Source organism: Grampus griseus, assembly GCF_964374135.1.
Source record: "Grampus griseus genome assembly, chromosome: 7".
Classification (NCBI taxonomy): domain Eukaryota; kingdom Metazoa; phylum Chordata; class Mammalia; order Artiodactyla; family Delphinidae; genus Grampus; species Grampus griseus.
The window spans coordinates 6,616,883-6,635,363 of NC_139001.1; the positions used below are offsets into that span (position 1 = coordinate 6,616,883).

At 38.8% G+C, this 18,481-nt stretch overlaps 1 protein-coding gene across 11 annotated transcripts in view; it reads left to right on the plus strand.

Annotated features, from left to right (window-relative positions):
- USP40 (ubiquitin specific peptidase 40) overlaps positions 1-18,481 on the plus strand; it is a 98,466-nt gene that overhangs the window by 50,597 nt on the left and 29,388 nt on the right. For 10 of the 11 annotated variants that reach the window (XM_082658041.1, XM_082658043.1, XM_082658044.1 and 7 more), the window contains 5 exons: positions 2,708-2,831; positions 4,229-4,286; positions 11,433-11,486; positions 12,248-12,336; positions 13,833-13,919. In XM_082658041.1, the coding sequence (XP_082514167.1) occupies positions 2,708-2,831; positions 4,229-4,286; positions 11,433-11,486; positions 12,248-12,336; positions 13,833-13,919 (412 nt within the window). Of the gene's footprint in view, positions 1-2,707; positions 2,832-4,228; positions 4,287-4,492; positions 4,536-11,432; positions 11,487-12,247; positions 12,337-13,832; positions 13,920-18,481 lie in introns of all 11 variants that reach the window. The other variant, XM_082658042.1, reaches the window with a different exon arrangement.

Below are 18,481 nucleotides of genomic sequence, written 5' to 3' on the forward strand. Positions count from 1 at the left end.
TAGATATAGTGTAGATTAGTTGGCAGTAAAACAGAATCTTATCAAATAATTCTGATTAGCACTCATTATAAGACGGAGGGCACATTCTCACAGAGAAAGTTCCTAAAATTTTTCATGAGGAAGGTATTATCACAGCTAAATTTGTCTTGTCACAAGGATCTCAGAAGGCAGTTCAGTTTTTTGTTATAATCCTTTTTATGATGCTTGAGATCCTCCCAGCTGCCCAGGTGAGGCAATTACTTGGGGAATTGCAGCCTTGGTTCTTGTAAGTCACATTTGAAGCTCAGGGGTGCTTCCTCTCTTCATTTTTGTTACCCATGTCTGTGCAAGTACACTTCTGTGGTCAGCATTATCATACACTGTAACCCCCGCAATTTCCACACATTGAAGACTTCAGGTTATGACCAATGAATCAGTTCCCTGCTTTATCAGTGCTGTGAATATACGTAGATTACAGAGGCTGTGTATTATTGTTTATTAGTGGCTGTGACATAGAGAAGCAGAGCACTTGTGAAGTGTGTTTATTTTGGATTACATGTATCACTCTCTTTTCGACAAGTGTTTTCCAGACATTTATTTCCCTATCTTGTTTATTTAATTTAAAAGTTTATTATAAATTTCTTTTTAGAAAGTAATATACTTTCATTAGGACTTGGGAAATACAGAGGTGAAGACAGGAGACCCAAAACAGCATCACCATACCACTCATGCAGTGTCTGTCACTGTTAGCTTTCTGAGCTCGAATAATTGGGTTTTTGTTTTGAAGGGTTTTTTCCTATTAATTTATTATTTTATATATATATATATATTTTGGCTGCATTGCGTCTTTGTTGCTGCGCGCGGGCTTTCTCTAGTTACAGTGAGCGGGGGCTACTCTTCATTGTGGTGCGCGGGCTTCTCACTGCAGTGGCTTCTCTTGTTGCAGAGCACAGGCTCTAGGCGTGCGGGCTTCAGTAGTTGTGGTGCACGGGCTTATTAGTTCCTCCGCGGCATGTGGGATCTCCCCGGACCAGGGCTTGAACCCATGTCCCCTTCATTGGCAGGCGGATTCTCAACCACTGCGCCACCAGGGAAGTCCGGTTTTTTCCTTTTTAAACATAATACTGATGATATTGTAGATAAATAGTTATATCCTGCTTTCCCCTCATGTTTTTGTTTTGTTTTGTTTTGTTTGCGGTACGCAGGCCTCTCACTGTTGTGGCCTCTTCCGTTGCAGTGCACAGGCTCTGGACGCGCAGGCTCAGTGGCCATGGCCCACGGGCCCAGCCGCTCCGCGGCATGTGGGATCTTCCCGGACCGGGGCACAAACCCGTGTCCCCTGCATCGGCAGGCGGACTCTCAACCGCTGCGCCACCAGGGAAGCCCTCCCCTCATGTTTGAAGGCTCTTCATAAACCTCATTTCATGGCTGCATAGTAACCTATGTTGATGTTATAGGTTACCTGACTGCTCCTGTGTGAGGAGTGGGTAGAGACAAGGCCTTGGGGGCTGGCTGCCTGGCTTTGTTTCCAGCTTTATCACTTACTAGTGGTGTGACTGTGGGCAAGTTACATCATCTCTCTCTGCTTAATTTCTTCTTCTGTAAAATGAGCATAATAATTAGTACCAGCTTCATACAGTTGTAAGGATTGAAGAAGTTAAGAGCTAGATAGTTTAGCTAGCATCCTTGTTATCATCCAGTTTTTCATTATTTTAAGGTGGTCTTCAGGAAACATCTTTGTGCTTAAAACTTTGCTCTATTTAAGATTGCTAACTCAAGGTGGAGTCCCAGAGTGGAATAACTGAAATGAAGAGTAGAATTGTGTTTTGGGGCTCTGCTACACACTCCCAAAGAGGACTTCTGCTAGCCCACTCAGTGCCTCTGTGTGAATTAGTAAGAAGTCACTCCTTCCTCAAGAACCTTTACTATTATCTGCAGGAAAATCTTGTTAGAACAAGACATTCCACTGCCATCTGCTATCATAAAATTTTTTAAAACCTCTATAATAAAAATATAATGTGAATGATTATATTGTATATGATGTGAATGATATGCGTTAGATGTGGTACTTTTTTTCTTTTTTGCGGTGCGCGGGCCTCTCACTGCTGTGGCCTCTCCCGTTGCGGAGCACAGGCTCCGGACACGCAGGCTCAGCGGCCATGGCTCACGGGCCCAGCCGCTCCGCGGCATGTGGGATCTTCCCGGACTAGGGCACGAACCCGTGTCCCCTGCATCGGCAGGCGGACTCTCAACCACTGTGCCACCAGGGAAGTCCAGATGTGGTACTTTTATTCAACGTCAGTCTGCACGGCTGTGCATGCTGTCCTGCTTTTAAACTACTAAAGTCTGTGGGTGGGCTTTTGGCGTAGGTACTCTTTTAAAGCTCCACTGGTGATTGCAGCGTGCAGGTAGACGTTAACAACTGATTGTTCAATTACAACAGTTCTCTTTGAAAAATGTGGCAACAAATTATTTGTATAAATCAAAGAATATTTGGAATCATGAATATAGACTCCGTGGAATACTATCTTAACACTACCCTAAAAAGATAGTGAACTTTCAAAAACCCAACTCAGTAGAACTTGGTCACCTTTAATTAGTCACATTAAGTGACACATGCAGAATTTTGGAAGTGGTGCCTAAAGAAAAGCATGAATTTTCCAATCCTCTCTGATCCATAAAAGGGCTGTATAAAGACACATTTTCTAAATGTCTTTTTACCCTACAGTTTGTTGACCAAACGAGGGAAGTGGATCACCAGTGTGAATGAGGTTGACTGGCTCCAAGTTAAAAATTTATGCCAATTAGACTCTGAAGAAGAACAAGTTAAAATATCAGCAACTCTTAACACAGTGAGTAGATACTGATTGAAGTGTGCTTGACAGCTTTTCATTAATACAGTTTTACTTAGAAAGCAGTACCTTAATCTTTCAGAACAGGTGTCTCAGTAAACTTATAAATCTTAAGAAATCACCTTTTTATTTGTAACATTTGATTATTGCTTATTTACCTTTGTTAGCCCTTGGCATATTTCAAGAAAATATATGCCTTTTTTTCCCTCCAAAGCCTAGAATTAGAATGTGGGAGTTACCTTTTTAATTAGTTCATGGAATCTTCTGAATTTGATAACTGTGAAATGCTATTTTCAAGAGCCTTTTCTGTATTTTTAAAACAAGGTATATATGTTTTGGTTTTGTGTTCTTTGGTGTTTGGGTTTTTTAAAGTTTATCTTAAATTGCTCTACAGTATACTCTGTGCTCTGTATAAAGCCAGTTGCTCTTCAAAGGGAGTTTTTTCAGTTTTCCATTTAAGACTATTATACTGGTTTCCTTAAACATTATTTCAGGAAACATCTTTCTATATTTATGTAGTCTCCATTTATTAAGTTTTTCTGTAACTTTATTTTAAAAATTTAGAGTGTTTTCTTTTATATAAAATTATAGTTTCTTAAGGTTTGTTTGCACATTAGTGGGAACAGTATAAGGTCAATGCCCCAAAGCTCAGGAGACCTACCGCCCTGACCCCGAATGGGAGGCTGGTGCAGTCCTTGATTACTGCAGGCTCTGCTCCTTTTTGGCACAGTGGGGGGCATAGCGGGGGTTACCGGTGGGGAGGTAGAGTCAATGATCTCTGTCAGCTTTACCCCTAAATTTCCACGATTTTATGCCCTAGAGGCAATTAGCCTAAATTTTAAAAAAGAAAAGAAAACACAATCTAAAATAATTTAAGTAGAAATTTTAAATAGTACCCTTGGATTAGTACATTTTTATATTATTAATGCTTATTAATTATTAGTACAGTTTTATATTATATTATTAATGAAGATGTGGGATCTTCCCAGACCAGGGATTGAACCCGTGTCCCCTGCACTGGCCCTGAATTCATCATTCTTAACATAAAGAAACGTATAGTTTCTTTTGTTTGCTATCATCAGAAAAGTTAACTGTCCACTTTTGCCTTTCACTACTATTAAGTCTTTGGTTTTCTGAAGTTTTCTGTAGGCGGCCTTTCCAATTATTATCAATTTGGTGCAAACTTAACCAATATCTAAGTTTTTGCCTTTGACTTTGTAGAAGAGAGAAAATAATTTCAGAGATGGAAAAATAATTTTTTTCAAGTAGGCAAAAACTGCTAAATGTAAGGTAATTAATAACTCAACCTGTATATGCACACACTGACGATCTTCATTTTCCTCTCCTCCCATTGCTTTTAACTTATACACAGTCATTAGTTTATTTCTCTATTTTAGGTGGTGTTTGATATTCGAATTAAAGCCATAAAGGAATTAAAATTAATGAAGGAACTAGGTAATCATTTATGTTTGCTTTTGGTTTTTTGGTTTAATTTAGTTTTGTTTTGATTTTTAATTGAAAAAAATATGGGAGAGTACAAAAAATAATTTAGGGAAAACTCACGTATCTACCACCCAAAATGGACAAATGTTAACATCTTGCCATGTGTTTGTTTTTGCCTCAAACATTACAAATAAAGTCCTCTATGTTCTCCTCCTCAGACCTATCATCCCTCCCCAGATGCAACCAGTATATCTGATTTGGGTGTGTATCTAGTTCGTGCATTCACATTGCACTATATATATTATACCTCTCTCTGTATATGTGTGTGTGTGTATTGTATTTTTACATTTATGTAAATTCTATCTTAATGAATATAACATTCTACAAACTCACTCTTCACTCGGCATTAAGTTTTTTTACAGCTTTATTGAGGTATAATTTACATATCATAAAACATCCATTTTAAGCGTAATTCAGTGATTATTAGTAAATGTATAAAGTCGTACAACCATCACAGCAATCCAGTTTTAGAACAGTTTCATCACTCCAAAAAGATCTCGTTCCCATTTGCATAGCAAGCGCCTGACAGCCATTCATCTACTTTCTGTTTCTTTTGACTTGCTTTTCTGGACATTTCATGTAAACGAAAGCATGTTACATGTAGTCTGTTGTGTCTGGCTTCTTTCACTCAGCATATCATTTTTGAGATTCATCCATGATTTAGCATGTTCCAATAGTTTGTTCCTTTTTATTGCTGACTGGATAAAAAGGAATATATTGTATGGATATATCACATTTTGTTTGTTCATTACCAGTTGATGGACATTTGGATTGTTTCCACTTTGGGGCTTTTATGACTGATTCTGCTATAAACATTATGTCTTCGTATAGACCTGTGTTTTCAGTTCTCGGAATTGCTGGGTCATATGGCAAAGTTATGTTTAACTTTATAAGAAACTGCCGTACCGTTTTCCAAAGTGGCTGAATCATTTACATACCCACTGACAATGTATCAGAGTTGCAGTTTCTTCACATCCTTGCCAATATTTATAATTGTCTTTTTTTTTAATTTTTATTTATTTATTTTGTTTATTTTTGGCTGTGTTGGGTCTTCGTTGCTCCACACAGGCTTTCTCTAGTTGCGGCGAGTGCAGGCTTCTCACTACGGTGGCTTCTCTTATCGTGGAGCACGGGCTCTAGGCGTGCGGACTTCAGTAGTTGTGGCACATGGGCTCAGTAGTTGTCGCTCGGAGGCTCTAGAGCGCAGGCTCGGTAGTTGTGGCGCACGGGCTTAGTTGCTCCACGGCATGTGGGATCTTCCTGGACCAGGGCTCGAACCTGTGTCCCATGCATTGGCAGGTGGATTCTTAACCACTGTGCCACCAGGGAAGTCCTATAATTGTCTTTTTGATTGTAGCCATTTTAGTGACCGTGAATTGGTATCTCCTGTGTTTAATTGCATTTTCCTGATGCAGTGATGGTGAGCACTGTTGATGTGCTTATCATCTGTTTGTATACTCCAAGGATCCTATTAAAACTACCAGAATTAATAAGTGAGTTTAACAAGAACTCAAAATCAATATAGAAAAATCCATATATGTTTACTAGCAACAAAAAAAATGGAAAATTAAGTTAAGAAAACATTTATAATAGCATAAACTATCATGAAATACTTGGGGGTAAATTTAACAAGATATGTGGAAGACCTGTACACCAGAAACTAGAAAAGATTGCCATGAAAAATAAAAGAAGACCCAAATAAATTAAATGATGTACCATATTCTTGAATCAGAAGACACAGTACTATTAAGAGGCTAATTCTCTCAAAATTTATTTGTACATTCAGTGCATTCTCACTCAAAATTCTGGCAGGTTTCTTTTTTTTTGGTAGTAATTGACAAACTGATTCTTAAATTTATGTGGAAATGCAAAGAACCTAAAGTATCCATAACAATTTTAGAGGAAATGAAGAACAAAGTTGGAAGAGTTACACCATCTGATTTCAAGACTTACTCTGAAACTGTAGAAATCAAGACAGTGTGTGTAGTCATGAGGGTAGACATATGGAGCAGAGTTCAGCACGTGTGGCCTACAACCTGCTTCTGCACAGCCAGTGAGCTAAGAATAGGTTTTACATTTTTTAAGGGCTCTTTTAAGAAGAAGAATGTGCAACAGAGATCGTATGTGGAAATGTTCCAGAGTATTTACAACAGAACTACATTGAAAAGCCAGAAATAGATGCAAACATATTTAGTCAGTTGACTTTCAACAGAAGTGCCAAGGTATTTCCATGGGGAAAGATACTCTTTCAGCATACAGTGCTGGACCAATTGGATATCAATAGATGCAAAAATGAACCTCCAACTTTGCCTTACATCATGTAAAAAATGAACTCAAAATGGATCATAGAACTTCCATGGTGGCGCAGTGGTTAAGAATCCGTCTGCCAATGCAGTGAATGTGGGTTCAACCCCTGGTCCGGGAAGATCCCACATGCCGCAGAGCAACTAAGCCCGTGCACCACAGCTACTAAGCCTGCGCTCTAGATCCCATGCTCCACAACAAGAGAAGCCACTGCAATGAGAAGCCCGCGTACTGCAATGAACAGTAACCCCCGCTTGCCACAACTAGAGAAAGCCCGTGCGCAGCAACGAAGACCCAACACAGCCAAAAATAAATTAAAAAAAAAAAAAAAGATCATAGACTTCAATGTTAAAACCTAAAACTATAAAACTTCTGGGGGAAAACCTCTGTTATTTTTGCCATAAGAAAGAGATTTTTTTAAAAAATAGGACTTAGAAAGTACAAACCATGAAAGTAAAAGCAAATTGGACTACTACAAAATTTTAAAGGCATTTGAAAAGGCAGGCCACAAACTGAGAGAAAAAATTTATAAAACATGTATTTGACAATAGACTTGCATCCAAGATATATAAAAAATACTTATAACCTAATCAGAAGACAACCCAAATTGGGAAGCCACTTTACAAAAGAAAATCTACCTATGAACACCCAATAAGCACAGGAGAAGATGCTCAGTATCATTAGCCAACAAACTAAAACCGTAATGACACATCACTGCACGCTTAGTAGAATGATTAAAATTTTAGATGCTGACAAAACTAAGTGATAGCAAAGATGTGGAGCAACTGGGACTGCCGTGTATTGTTGGTGGGAGTGTAAAATGGTACAGTCACTTTGGTAAGGAGTTAGCTTATTTCCTGTGAATTTAAACATTCACTTATCAATTCTCCTGGATTTTTATCCAAGAAAAATTAAAACATGTATCCTTACAAATACTGTATGTAAATGTTCATAACCAAAAATGGGAAACAATCCAAATACCAGTGAGCAGGTGAACAAATTGTGGTGTATCCATACAATGGGATACTATTCATCAGTAAAAGAACTACCACCCCATGCAAAACATGGGTGAATCTCAGAGACATCATGCCAAGCAAAAGAAGCTAGTCACAAAAGAGTAATACTCTTAGGATTCCACTTACCGATGTGAAATTGTCAAAAAAGAAAACCTAAGCTGTAGTTACAGAGGCAGATCAGAATCAGGGGATGGGGGATTGACTACGGAGTGGCATGAGGGAATTTGGGGGGTGACGCAAATTATATCTCAATTTGCTGGTGGTTACTGAGTGTTTTCATCGACCTCTTTTAAACTGTGCGCTTAAACTGGATGTGTTTTATTATAAGTAAATTATACTTCAGTAAGGTTACTTAAGAATATATGGTTTATGCGGGCTTCCCTGGTGGCGCAGTGGTTGAGAGTCAGCCTGCCAATGCGGGGGACGTGGGTTCGTGCCACGGAGCGGCTGGGCCTGTGAGCCATGGCCGCTGGGCCTGCGCGTCCAGAGCCTGTGCTCCGCAGCAGGAGAGGCTGCAGCGGTGAGAGGCCCGCGTACCGCAAAAAAAAAAAAAAAAAAAAAAGAATATATGGTTTATTAAAATGAATAGTTTGTTGTCTTCCCATGTCACAGATCTCCTTTCTTTCACTCCTTCTTCCCTCCAAACTATTCTTTACATAGCAAGTGATCTTCTTAAACGTAGGTGAATCAGATCATGTCACCCTCTGCTCAAAGCCCTGTTGTGCTCTTTGTACTTGGTAGTGTATTGCCTGCAGGCTCCTGGCCTACAGGAACCTGCTTCGTCTGACCACTGCCTAACTGACCTCCTTGCAGTCCACTCACCTGCTTATTCACAACGTACTTCCCATGCTGACTTTGTGGAATTTCTGGTCACAGGCTCTCTTCCACCCCCGAGACGACTTTTTTTTTTTTTTAAAAGCAGAGGAAGGTTTTTTGTTTTTTTGTTTTTACATATTTATTTTTGGCTGCGTTGGGTCTTTGTTTCTGCGCGTGGGCTTTCTCTAGTTGTGGAGAGCGGGGGCTGCTCTTCACTGTGGTGGCTTCTCTTGTTACGGAGCTTGGGCTCTAGGCGCACAGGCTTCAGTAGTTGTGGCTCCCGGGCTCTAGAGTGCAGGCTCTGTAGCTGTGGCGCACGGGCTTAGTTCCTCCGCAGCCTGTGGGATCTTCCCGGACCAAGGATCAAACCCATGTCCCCTGCATCGGCAGGTGGATTCTTAACCACTGCACCACCAGGGAAGCCCCCCTGCGACTTCTTAGTCCTGTAATCTTTTTTGAACTCTGTTCCCTTTACTCTTCATCTGCTAACTTCAGTCACTCATTTGGTCTCAGCTGAAATGTTATTTCCGTCATCCCTGGCTACACAATCTCAGTTAATCTGTCTCTCGTACTCTAACGCCCTGTCCTTCCCTTCGTAGCACTTACACTGTAACTACCTGTGTTTTGTGTTATGAATGTCCACCTCCCCCATTAGATGAGGCTCTTTGCGGGCAGAGTCCATGGCTGTTTTTCTTATTGTCAGCTTCTAGGACAGTACCTGGCACATAGAAGATACATGGTGTGTGTTGAATGAAAGTGAAAATTTTTTTTAAAAACAGTATTTTAAATTAACATTTTTTAAATTGGAGAACTCTTTTACATAAGCTGTTTCAGTTGTCAAGGAGTTTGTATTAGAATTCTATGCTGGCTTCACATTACTGTAGTATAAGGGCTAGAACTCAGGAATCTCAAAGAGATTCTGTTCTGTTCAGATAAAGATAGAACTTCTAAGGCCCATGGCATTCCTGCCCTCTCAGAAGCCTCCACCCCTTTGAATTCCCCCACCTCATATGCAACTTGGTAAGAATTGTTTGGAATTAAAACCTAATATACTTCTTCCCACAAAGCAGGAGTCTTTGCATCCTCAAAAACAGGGCATACTGGCCCTAATCCATTTACTAATAACTAAGCATAAAAATCACCTAACTTATTTTAAATCTAGGCAGAGTCTATGCAGTTCTAATACACATGAATTTCAGTGGCCACCGTTCATCACCGTTACCCAGCAGCATGGTTCAGATTTCAGCTGCCACTGGATATTAACTGAGTAATTGCATAAAGTACAAACTTTGCTACTAGCTCTTTAGTCTACAGATCACTGTGAAATAACATGTACATCGTGGTCAGTGGCCAGTTACTTCACTCTTTAAAGCCTATCAGTGATTGGTCAGTGCATAGCTGCTATTAATTTCACCACGTAGACAGCAAAGTGTGTAGTTTATTGCCTCCTTTTCTCCCAGTGGTAAACTCGGGTAACATTTTACAAGAACGGATAATCGAAGTAGCCAACAATGGTGAAAGTGCAGGAGAGAAACAAAAGTGTATGGGACTTCCCTTGTGGTGCAGTGGTTAAGAATTTGCCTGCCAATGCAGGGGACACGGGTTCGAGCCCTGGTCCGGGAAGATCCCACATGCCGCAGAGCAACTAAGCCCGTGCGCCACAACTACTGAGCCTGCGCTCTAGAGCCCAAGAGCCACAACTACTGAAGCCCTTGCGCCTAGAGCCCGTGCTCCGCAACAAGAGAAGCCACTGCAATGAGAAGCCCACACACCACAACGAAGAGCAGCCCCCGCTCACTGCAGCTAGAGAAAGTCACACGCAGCCACAAAAGGCCCAACACAGCCAAAACATAAATAAATATATTAAAAAAAGAGAGAGAGAAACAAAAGTATATGGAGCTGTAGAAGAAATAGCTGGCTGTAGGAATGCTGACACTGCTGTCATTTGAGAGGATCCAGATGTGCAGCCAGAGGAACTTAACATAAACTCACAGGAGTGAGGAAAGTGGTTGTGATGAAAAGTATATGAAGATATCCCAGAGGAGTCGACGCTGGCAGAAACACTTCATATTAAAGGAGCTCTTGGAGATATTTCATGAAATTGAAAGTACAAAACAAAATACTGGAAGCTGATCCAAACTTAGATTATCATTAGGGGCTAGAGAAGATGTTCACCCTGTACTGCAAGCTCTACGAGACAAAAGCAATGCCTGTTTAAACTATTCTTGTGTTTTTTACAAAGAAAACATTTTAATTCTCAGTGTCTGTAGTGTTTTCTTTTTTTAATCTATTATTTTTGTCTGTGTTGGGTCTCGGTTGCTGCGCGCCGGCTTTCTCTAGTTGTGCCGAGTGGGGGCTGCTCTTCATTGCGGTGCACGGGCTTCTCACTGCGGTGGCTTCTCTTGTTGCGGAGCACGGGATCTAGGCACATGGGCTTCAGTAGTTGCAGCATGTGGGCTCAGTAGTTGTGGCTTGCGGGCCCTAAAGCGCAGGCTCAGTAGTTGTGACGCCTGGGCTTAGTTGCTCCGCAGCATGTGGGATCTTCCCGGACCAGGGCTCAAACCCGTGTCCCCTGCATTGGCAGTCGGATTTTTAACCTCTGCGCCACCAGGGAAGCCCCCCGTAGTGTTTCAAATTACAGTGTAAATATTAGTTTGCTATTTTTTTATTTCACTGTAGATGTATAACTGACAGAGTTTTTAATGTTTTGACAAAAAATTTTAAAGGTCACGGTACAATCATAATTTTTTTTTAAGATTTCTGTGCACAGTTTCAACTTGTACAGGTGTTCTTAGGGTCCTGCACTGCTGTGCAAAGGGAAGACTGCCTGTACGTGTTTTTTTGTTGTTGGGTTTTTTTGCTTGTTTTTTTGTTTTTTTAGTGTCCTGCTAATTAACACAGTATAGCATCTCTCTTTGGTTTTGTTTGTTTGCTGCACTAACCAGCATCTTTTTATTTATAGCCGAGGACAGCTGTTTGAGGCCTATTGATAGAGATGGGAAGCTTCTTTGTCCAGGTAAATCTTTTTGGTAGCCTTCAAAAGCTGGCACCTACTCATGCCACCTGTCTTTCTCAACACTTTTACCTTAAACAGTGACTTCCAATACCTAATATTTTTAAGTTACCTTTTAGAAACTGGTTTATAGAACAGACTTTCACCCAGGTGTCTTCCTTGTGAATTACAGACAGTCCTAACCAAAAATCAAACACTTCTGTTTTCTGAAGGAAAACACCTGTCTTTCTGATTAGCTGACATGCATTTTAGTCATGGTTTTGCCCTAGTTGTATCTTTCTAGATTTGTTATCAAAGTTTTTTATTTGTTTTGCTGATTTCATCATGATACCAGTTATCACAGTAACCAGAGCCTTGGTTTTTACCTCTGTAACACATCTTGTCATTAGACTTAATTTACTCTTTTGATGGTAGTCACCATAGCAGCTTTAAACTTGGAAGAAGCTAGTCCATCATGCATGAATCAATTCAGAATATTACATAATCCATGCAGACAACAGCTCTCTTTTGTTAAGTATGAATCTAGAACATTCATAGCTGCCTCTTATTTCTTAGCATTGCTGTACAGATAACAAGAGTATACGTCCTAGAGTGAGAAAATCTAAGATCAAACATAACTGTATATAATCCTTTTGCATGGAGTATAACTCAGTTTTTTTCTTTCTTAACATTCTTGATTTACAAAGAAAGGCTGATTTCAGTGTAGTAGTTTGCCCAAAGGTAGGAATTAATACCATTTACCATGTTATCAAAATTCTTTTTAGTGCCAGACAATTATACTTTGAAGGAAGCAGAATTGAAGATGGGGAGTTCTTTGGGACTGTGTCCTGGAAAAGCACCAACGTCTTCTCAGGTAAAAGGAGATCACCTGACAGACCCAAACCAACCTTACCGTGATCAGAAGTTCTTAATTGTATGGTTCATTCCTTAACTACTGCAGTAATACTGTTTTTCTTAAAATTTTTCTTTTCCTTAAATGATACCTTTTATTTAGGAATACATCCATGTAGTTCTCTGTGTTTAAGTCAAAAATACTATGTCAAAGTATATTCATAAGGTTGTTTTTCTGTGAAAATTTTGTGGTTAAGGGAGATCTTTAAAGTTGAGTGGCCACCAGTTTCAACCACCATAATTCATAAATTCTAAAATGTACACCTTTTCTCCTATATTTTAACATCTGTGAGATTAAGATGCATCTTACAGTCAGTGGCATCCTGCACTGGAGCTGATGCTATGCTTCCTTTCGTAGTAGTGCATAAAATATTAAGTACCAACGGGCAGCATTTTAGATTTAATGAAATACAGTATACTGATTTTGAACTTAATTACTCCCTGAAATAATTTAATAGACTCAGAGCAGATTTTTCTTTATCGGTATTCATTTTATTTACAGAATACTATCAGGTTGACCTTTGCCTAGAACCCTACCTACTTAATAAACTTTCATTACAGTCCAAAAGCCATAATGAAGTCCTTACTGTTAAGACTCTGTATCATGATAAGCTAAACTCATATCAGGATCCCCATGGCTCCTAGATCCCTGACATGGAACTAATCCACTTCATTAATTTTCCCAACTACCTCCCCTTTAATTTGTTGTTCCCCAAACTCTAACAAATAGTAGTGCATGACAAGATCATAGGAGAAAAAACATGACAAGTACGGTTGAGTTAGAAAGGAAAAATAGGGCTGTAAAGAACTGAATTGATGAGATCAGATTTACATTTTTCCTGTGGGTTCCAGGGAGTTAAAGTATATGGGACCTCTGGACAGAAAATAAGATCACAAACTAATGACTCAGAAAATGCTTATAGTGTATAGTAATTGCAAATCTCTTTGAGGAATGACTGAGAGAGAGATGGAGATCGTACTAGAATAAATAATGTCTGTGAGAGATGTTTCTTACGAGTAAAAACATTGGTGATAAAGAATCTTACATTTCTAGGTAGTCAAGATTATTGTTTAAATTGTAACTTTAAAATACCCAACGTAGACTTGTTTTTACATAATTTGATTTTTTTTTTTTTTTTTTTTTTGCGGTACATGGTCCTCTCACTGTTGTGGCCTCTCCCGTTGCGGAGCACAGGCTCCAGACGCGCAGGCTCAGCGGCCATGGCTCACGGGCCCAGCCGCTCCGCGGCATGTGGGATCTTCCCGGACCGGGGCGCGAACCCGTGTCCGCTGCATCGGCAGGCGGACTGTCAACCACTGCGCCACCAGAGCCCCATAATTTGAGATTTTTATTAAAGTTTTATGACCATTGGCTTTCCGGTTTGGGAAATAAATAATATATTTATAGAATTTTGAAATTCAAATTAAATTGCATTTATAACTCTATCTTGATCTTAGCTGTTCCTGTTTTTCGCTGTGGGGAGCGATGTTCAGCCTGGGACGGAGATGGAGATCATAGTAGAAGAAACAATATCTGTGAGAGATGTAAGGAATTTTACTTCGGGTGGCCGGGGTCTGTGGGTGTTTGGTATGGGGAGCAGTGGGAACCTGTGTTAGGATTTTGAGATCCTAAGGGTAGGGTTTACATAATATGCATTAAAGAATTCTATGTATTCAATAAAAGAATAGTTTGGATTGTTTGAAAGGTGGTGAGCCAGCTGTGGTTTTAAAAATAAGATGATTCTTTTTTCTTGTCTGACTACTAATAATGCATGTTTATTGTAGAAATTTGGGATATATAAAAATGGGTTAAAAGAAAAGAATTAAAACCCCTCATTATCCCTTATCCCACTAATGTTAACATTTTGGCATATTTCCTTCTGCTGTTTCTACATTAAGTGTACACACATCTCACACACACAGGTGTGAATGTGTGTGTGTGATAAAGCAAACAATTAGGTTAATGTCACTGAGAACGGGGACTTTCAGTCTTGGAAAATGGAGAGGCAGATAACATCAGTGTGGTTAAAGAAAGCCTGTACTCCTGAATTTGTTTTTAGGTTTGTTTTAAATATTTATTTGTTTGCTTGTTTATTTACTTATTTATTTATTTTGGCTGCGCCATGTGGGAATCTCCGTTGCGGCATGCGTGATCTTTAGTTGTGGTGTGTGGACTTCTTTTTTTAATATTTATTTATTTGTTTATAATTTAAATTTAATTTTATTTTTTTATACAGCAGGTTCTTATTAGTTATCCATTTTATACATATTAATATATACATGTCAATCCCAATCTCCCAATTCATCCTACCACCACCACCCCCTGCCCTGCTGCTTTCTGCCCTTGGTGTCCATATGTTTGTTCTCTACATCTGTGTCTATATTTCTGCCCTGCAAACTGGTTCATCTGTACCATTTTTCTAGGTTTCACATGTATGCATTAATATGCACTATTTGTTTTTCTCTTTCTGACTTATTTCACTCTGTATGACAGTCTCTACAAATGACCCAATTTCCTTCCTTTTTATGGCTGAGTAATATTCCATTGTATATATGTACCACATCTTCTTTATCCATTCATCTGTCGATGGGCATTTAGGTTGCTTCCATGACCTGGCTATGGTAAATAGTGCTGCAGTGAACGTTGGGGTGCATGTGTCTTTTTGAATTATGGTTTTCTCTGGGTATATGCCCAGTAGTGGGTTGCCCATTCTAACTGGTGTGAGGTGATACCTCATGGTAGTTTTGATTTGCATTTCTCTAATAATTAGTGATGTTGAGCAACCTTTCATGTGCTTCTTGGCCATCTGTATGTCTTCTTTGGAGAAATGTCTATTTGGGTCTTCCGCCCATTTTTGGATTGGGTTGTATGTTTTTTAATATCGAGCTGCATGAGCTGTTTATATATTTTGGAGATTAATCCTTTGTCTGTTGATTCATTTGCAAATATTTTCTCCCATTCTGAGGGTTGTCTTTTTGTCTTGTTTGTAGTTTCCTTTGCTGTGCAAAAGCATTTAAGTTTCATTAGGTCCCATTTGTTTATTTTTGTTTTTATTTCCATTACTCTAGGAAGTGGATCAAAAAAGATCTTGCTGTGATTCATATCAAAGAGTATTCTTCCTATGTTTTCCTCTAAGAGTTTTATAGTGTCTGGTCTTACATTTAGGTCTCTAACCCATTTTGAGTTTATTTTTGTGTGTGGTGTTAGGGAGTGTTCTAATTTCATTCTTTTACATGTAGCTGTCCAGTTTTCCCAGCACCACTTATTGAAGAGGCTGTCTTTTCTCCATTGTATATCCTTGCTTCCTTTGTCATAGGTTAGTTCACCACAGGTGCGTGGGTTTATCTCTGGGCTTTCTATCCTGTTCCATTGATCTGTATTTCTGTTTTTGTGCCAGTGTCTTGATTACTGTAGCTTTGTAGTATAGTCTGAAGTCAGGGAGTCTGATTCCTCCAGCTCCGTTGTTTTCCCTCAAGACTGCTTTGGCTATTCGGGGTCTTTTGTGTCTCCATATAAATTTTAAGGTTTTTTGTTCTAGTTCTGAAAAAAATGCCATTGGTAATTTGATAGGGATTGCATTGAATCTGTAGATTGATTTGGGTAGTAGAGTCATTTTCACAATATTGATTCTTCCAATCCAAGAACATGGTATCTCTCTCCATCTGTTTGTATCATCTTTAATTTCTTCCATCAGTGTCTTATAGTTTTCTGCATACAGGTCTTTTGTCTCCCTAGGTAGGTTTATTCCTAGGTATTTTTTTCTTTTTGTTGCAATGGCAAATGGGAGAGTTCCCTTAATTTCTCTTTCAGATTTTTCCTCATTAGTGTATAGGAATGCAAGAGATTTCTGTGCATTAATTTTGTATCCTGCAATTTTACCAGATTCATTGATTCGCTCTAGTAGTTTTCTGGTGGCATCTTTAGGATTCTCTATGTGTAGTATCATGTCATTTGCAAACAGTGACAGTTTTAATTCTTTTCCAATTTGTATTCCTTTTATTTCTTTTTCTCCTCTGATTGCTATGGCTATGACTTCCAAAACTATGTTGAATAATAGTGGTGAGAGTGGACATCCTTGTCTTGTTCCTGATCTTAGAGGAAATGCTTTCAGTTTTTCACCATTAAGAATGATGTTTGCTGTGGGTTTGTCATATATGGCCTTTATTATGTTGACGTAGGTTCCCTCTATGCCCACTTTCTGGAGAGTTTTTATCATAAATGTGTGTTGAATTTTGTCAAAAGCTTTTTCTTCATCTGTTGAGAAGATCATATGGTTTTTATCCTGCAGTTTGTTAATATGGTGTATCACGTTGATTGATTGGCATATACTGAAGAATCCTTGCGTCCCTGGGATAAATCCCACTTGATCATGGTGTATGATCCTTTTAATGTGTTGTTGGATTCTGTTTGCTAGTATTTTGTTGAGGATTTTTGCGTCTCTGTTCATCAGTGATATTGATCTGTAATTTTCTTTTTTAGTAGTATCTTTGTCTGGTTTTGGTATCAGGGTGATGGTGGCCTCATAGAATGAGTTTGGGAGTGTTCTTTCCTCTGCAATTTTTTGGAAGAGTTTGAGAAGGGTGGATGTTAGCTCTTCTCTAAATATTTCATAGAATTCACCTGTGAAGTCATCTGGTCCTGGACTTTCGTTTGTTGGAAGATTTTTAATCACAGTTTCAATTTCATTACTTGTGATTGGTCTGTTCCTGTTTTCTATTTCTTCCTGGTTCAGCCTTGGAAGGTTATACCTTTCTAAGAATTTGTCCATTTCTTCCAGGTTGTCCATTTTATTGGCATAGAGTTGCTTGTAGTAGTCTCTTAGGATGCTTTGTATTTCTGCAGTGTTTGTTGTAACTTCTCCTTTTTCATTTCTAATTTTATTGATTTGAGTCCTCTCCCTCCTTTATGAGTTTGGCTAATGGTTTATCAATTTTGTTTATCTTCTCAAAGAACCAGCTTTTAGTTTTATTGATCTTTGCTACTGTTTTCTTTGTTTCTGTTTCATTTATTTCTGCTCTGCTCTTTATGATTTTGTTCCTTTTGCTAACTTTGGGTTTTGTTTGCTCTTCTTTCTCTGGTTCTTTTAGGTGTAAGCTTAGATTGTTTATTTGAGATTTTTCTTGTTTCTTGAGGTAGGCTTGCATTGCTATAAACTTCCCTCTTAGAACTGCTTTTGCTGCATCCCATAGGTTTTGGATTGTCGTGTATCATTGTCATTTGTCTCTAGGTATTTTTTGATTTCCTTTTTGATTTCTTCAGTGATCTCTTGGTTATTTAGTAATGTATTGTTTAGCCTCCACGTGTTTGTGTTATTTATGTTTTTTTCCCCTGTAATTGATTTCTAATCTCATAGTGTTGTGCTCAGAAAAGATGCTTGATGTGATTTCAGTTTTCTTAAATTTACTAAGACTTGATTTGTGACCCAAGATGTGATCTATCCTGGAGAATGTTCCATGCACACTTGAGAAGAAAGTGTAATCTGCTGTTTTTGGATGGAATGTCATATAAATATTAATTAAATCTATCTGGTCTGTTGTGTCATTTAAAGCTTCTGTTTCTTTACTTATTTTCATTTTGGATGATCTGTCCATTGGTGTAAGTGAGGTGTTAATGTCCCCCACTATTATTTTGTTACTGTCGATTTCCTGTTTTATAGCTGTTAGCGGTGGCCTTATGTATTGAGGTGCTCCTATGTTGGGTGCATATATATTTATAATTGTTATATCTTCTTCTTGGATTGATCCCTTGATCAATATGTAGTGTCCTTCCTTGTCTCTTGTAACATTCTTTATTTTAAAGTCCATTTTATATGATATGAGTATTGCTACTCCAGCTTTCTTTTGTTTTCCATTTGCATGGAATATCTTTTTCCATCCCCTCACTTTCAGTCTGTATGTGTCCCTAGGTCTGAAGTGGGTCTCTTGTAGACAGCATATAGATGGGTCTTGTTTTTGTATCCATTCAGCAAGCCTGTGTCTTTTGGTTGGAGCATTTAATCCATTCACGTTTAAGGTAATTATCGATATGTATGTTCCTGTTACCATTTTCATAATTGTTTGGGGTTTGTTTTTGTAGGTCCTTTTCTTCTCTTCTGTTTTCCACTTAG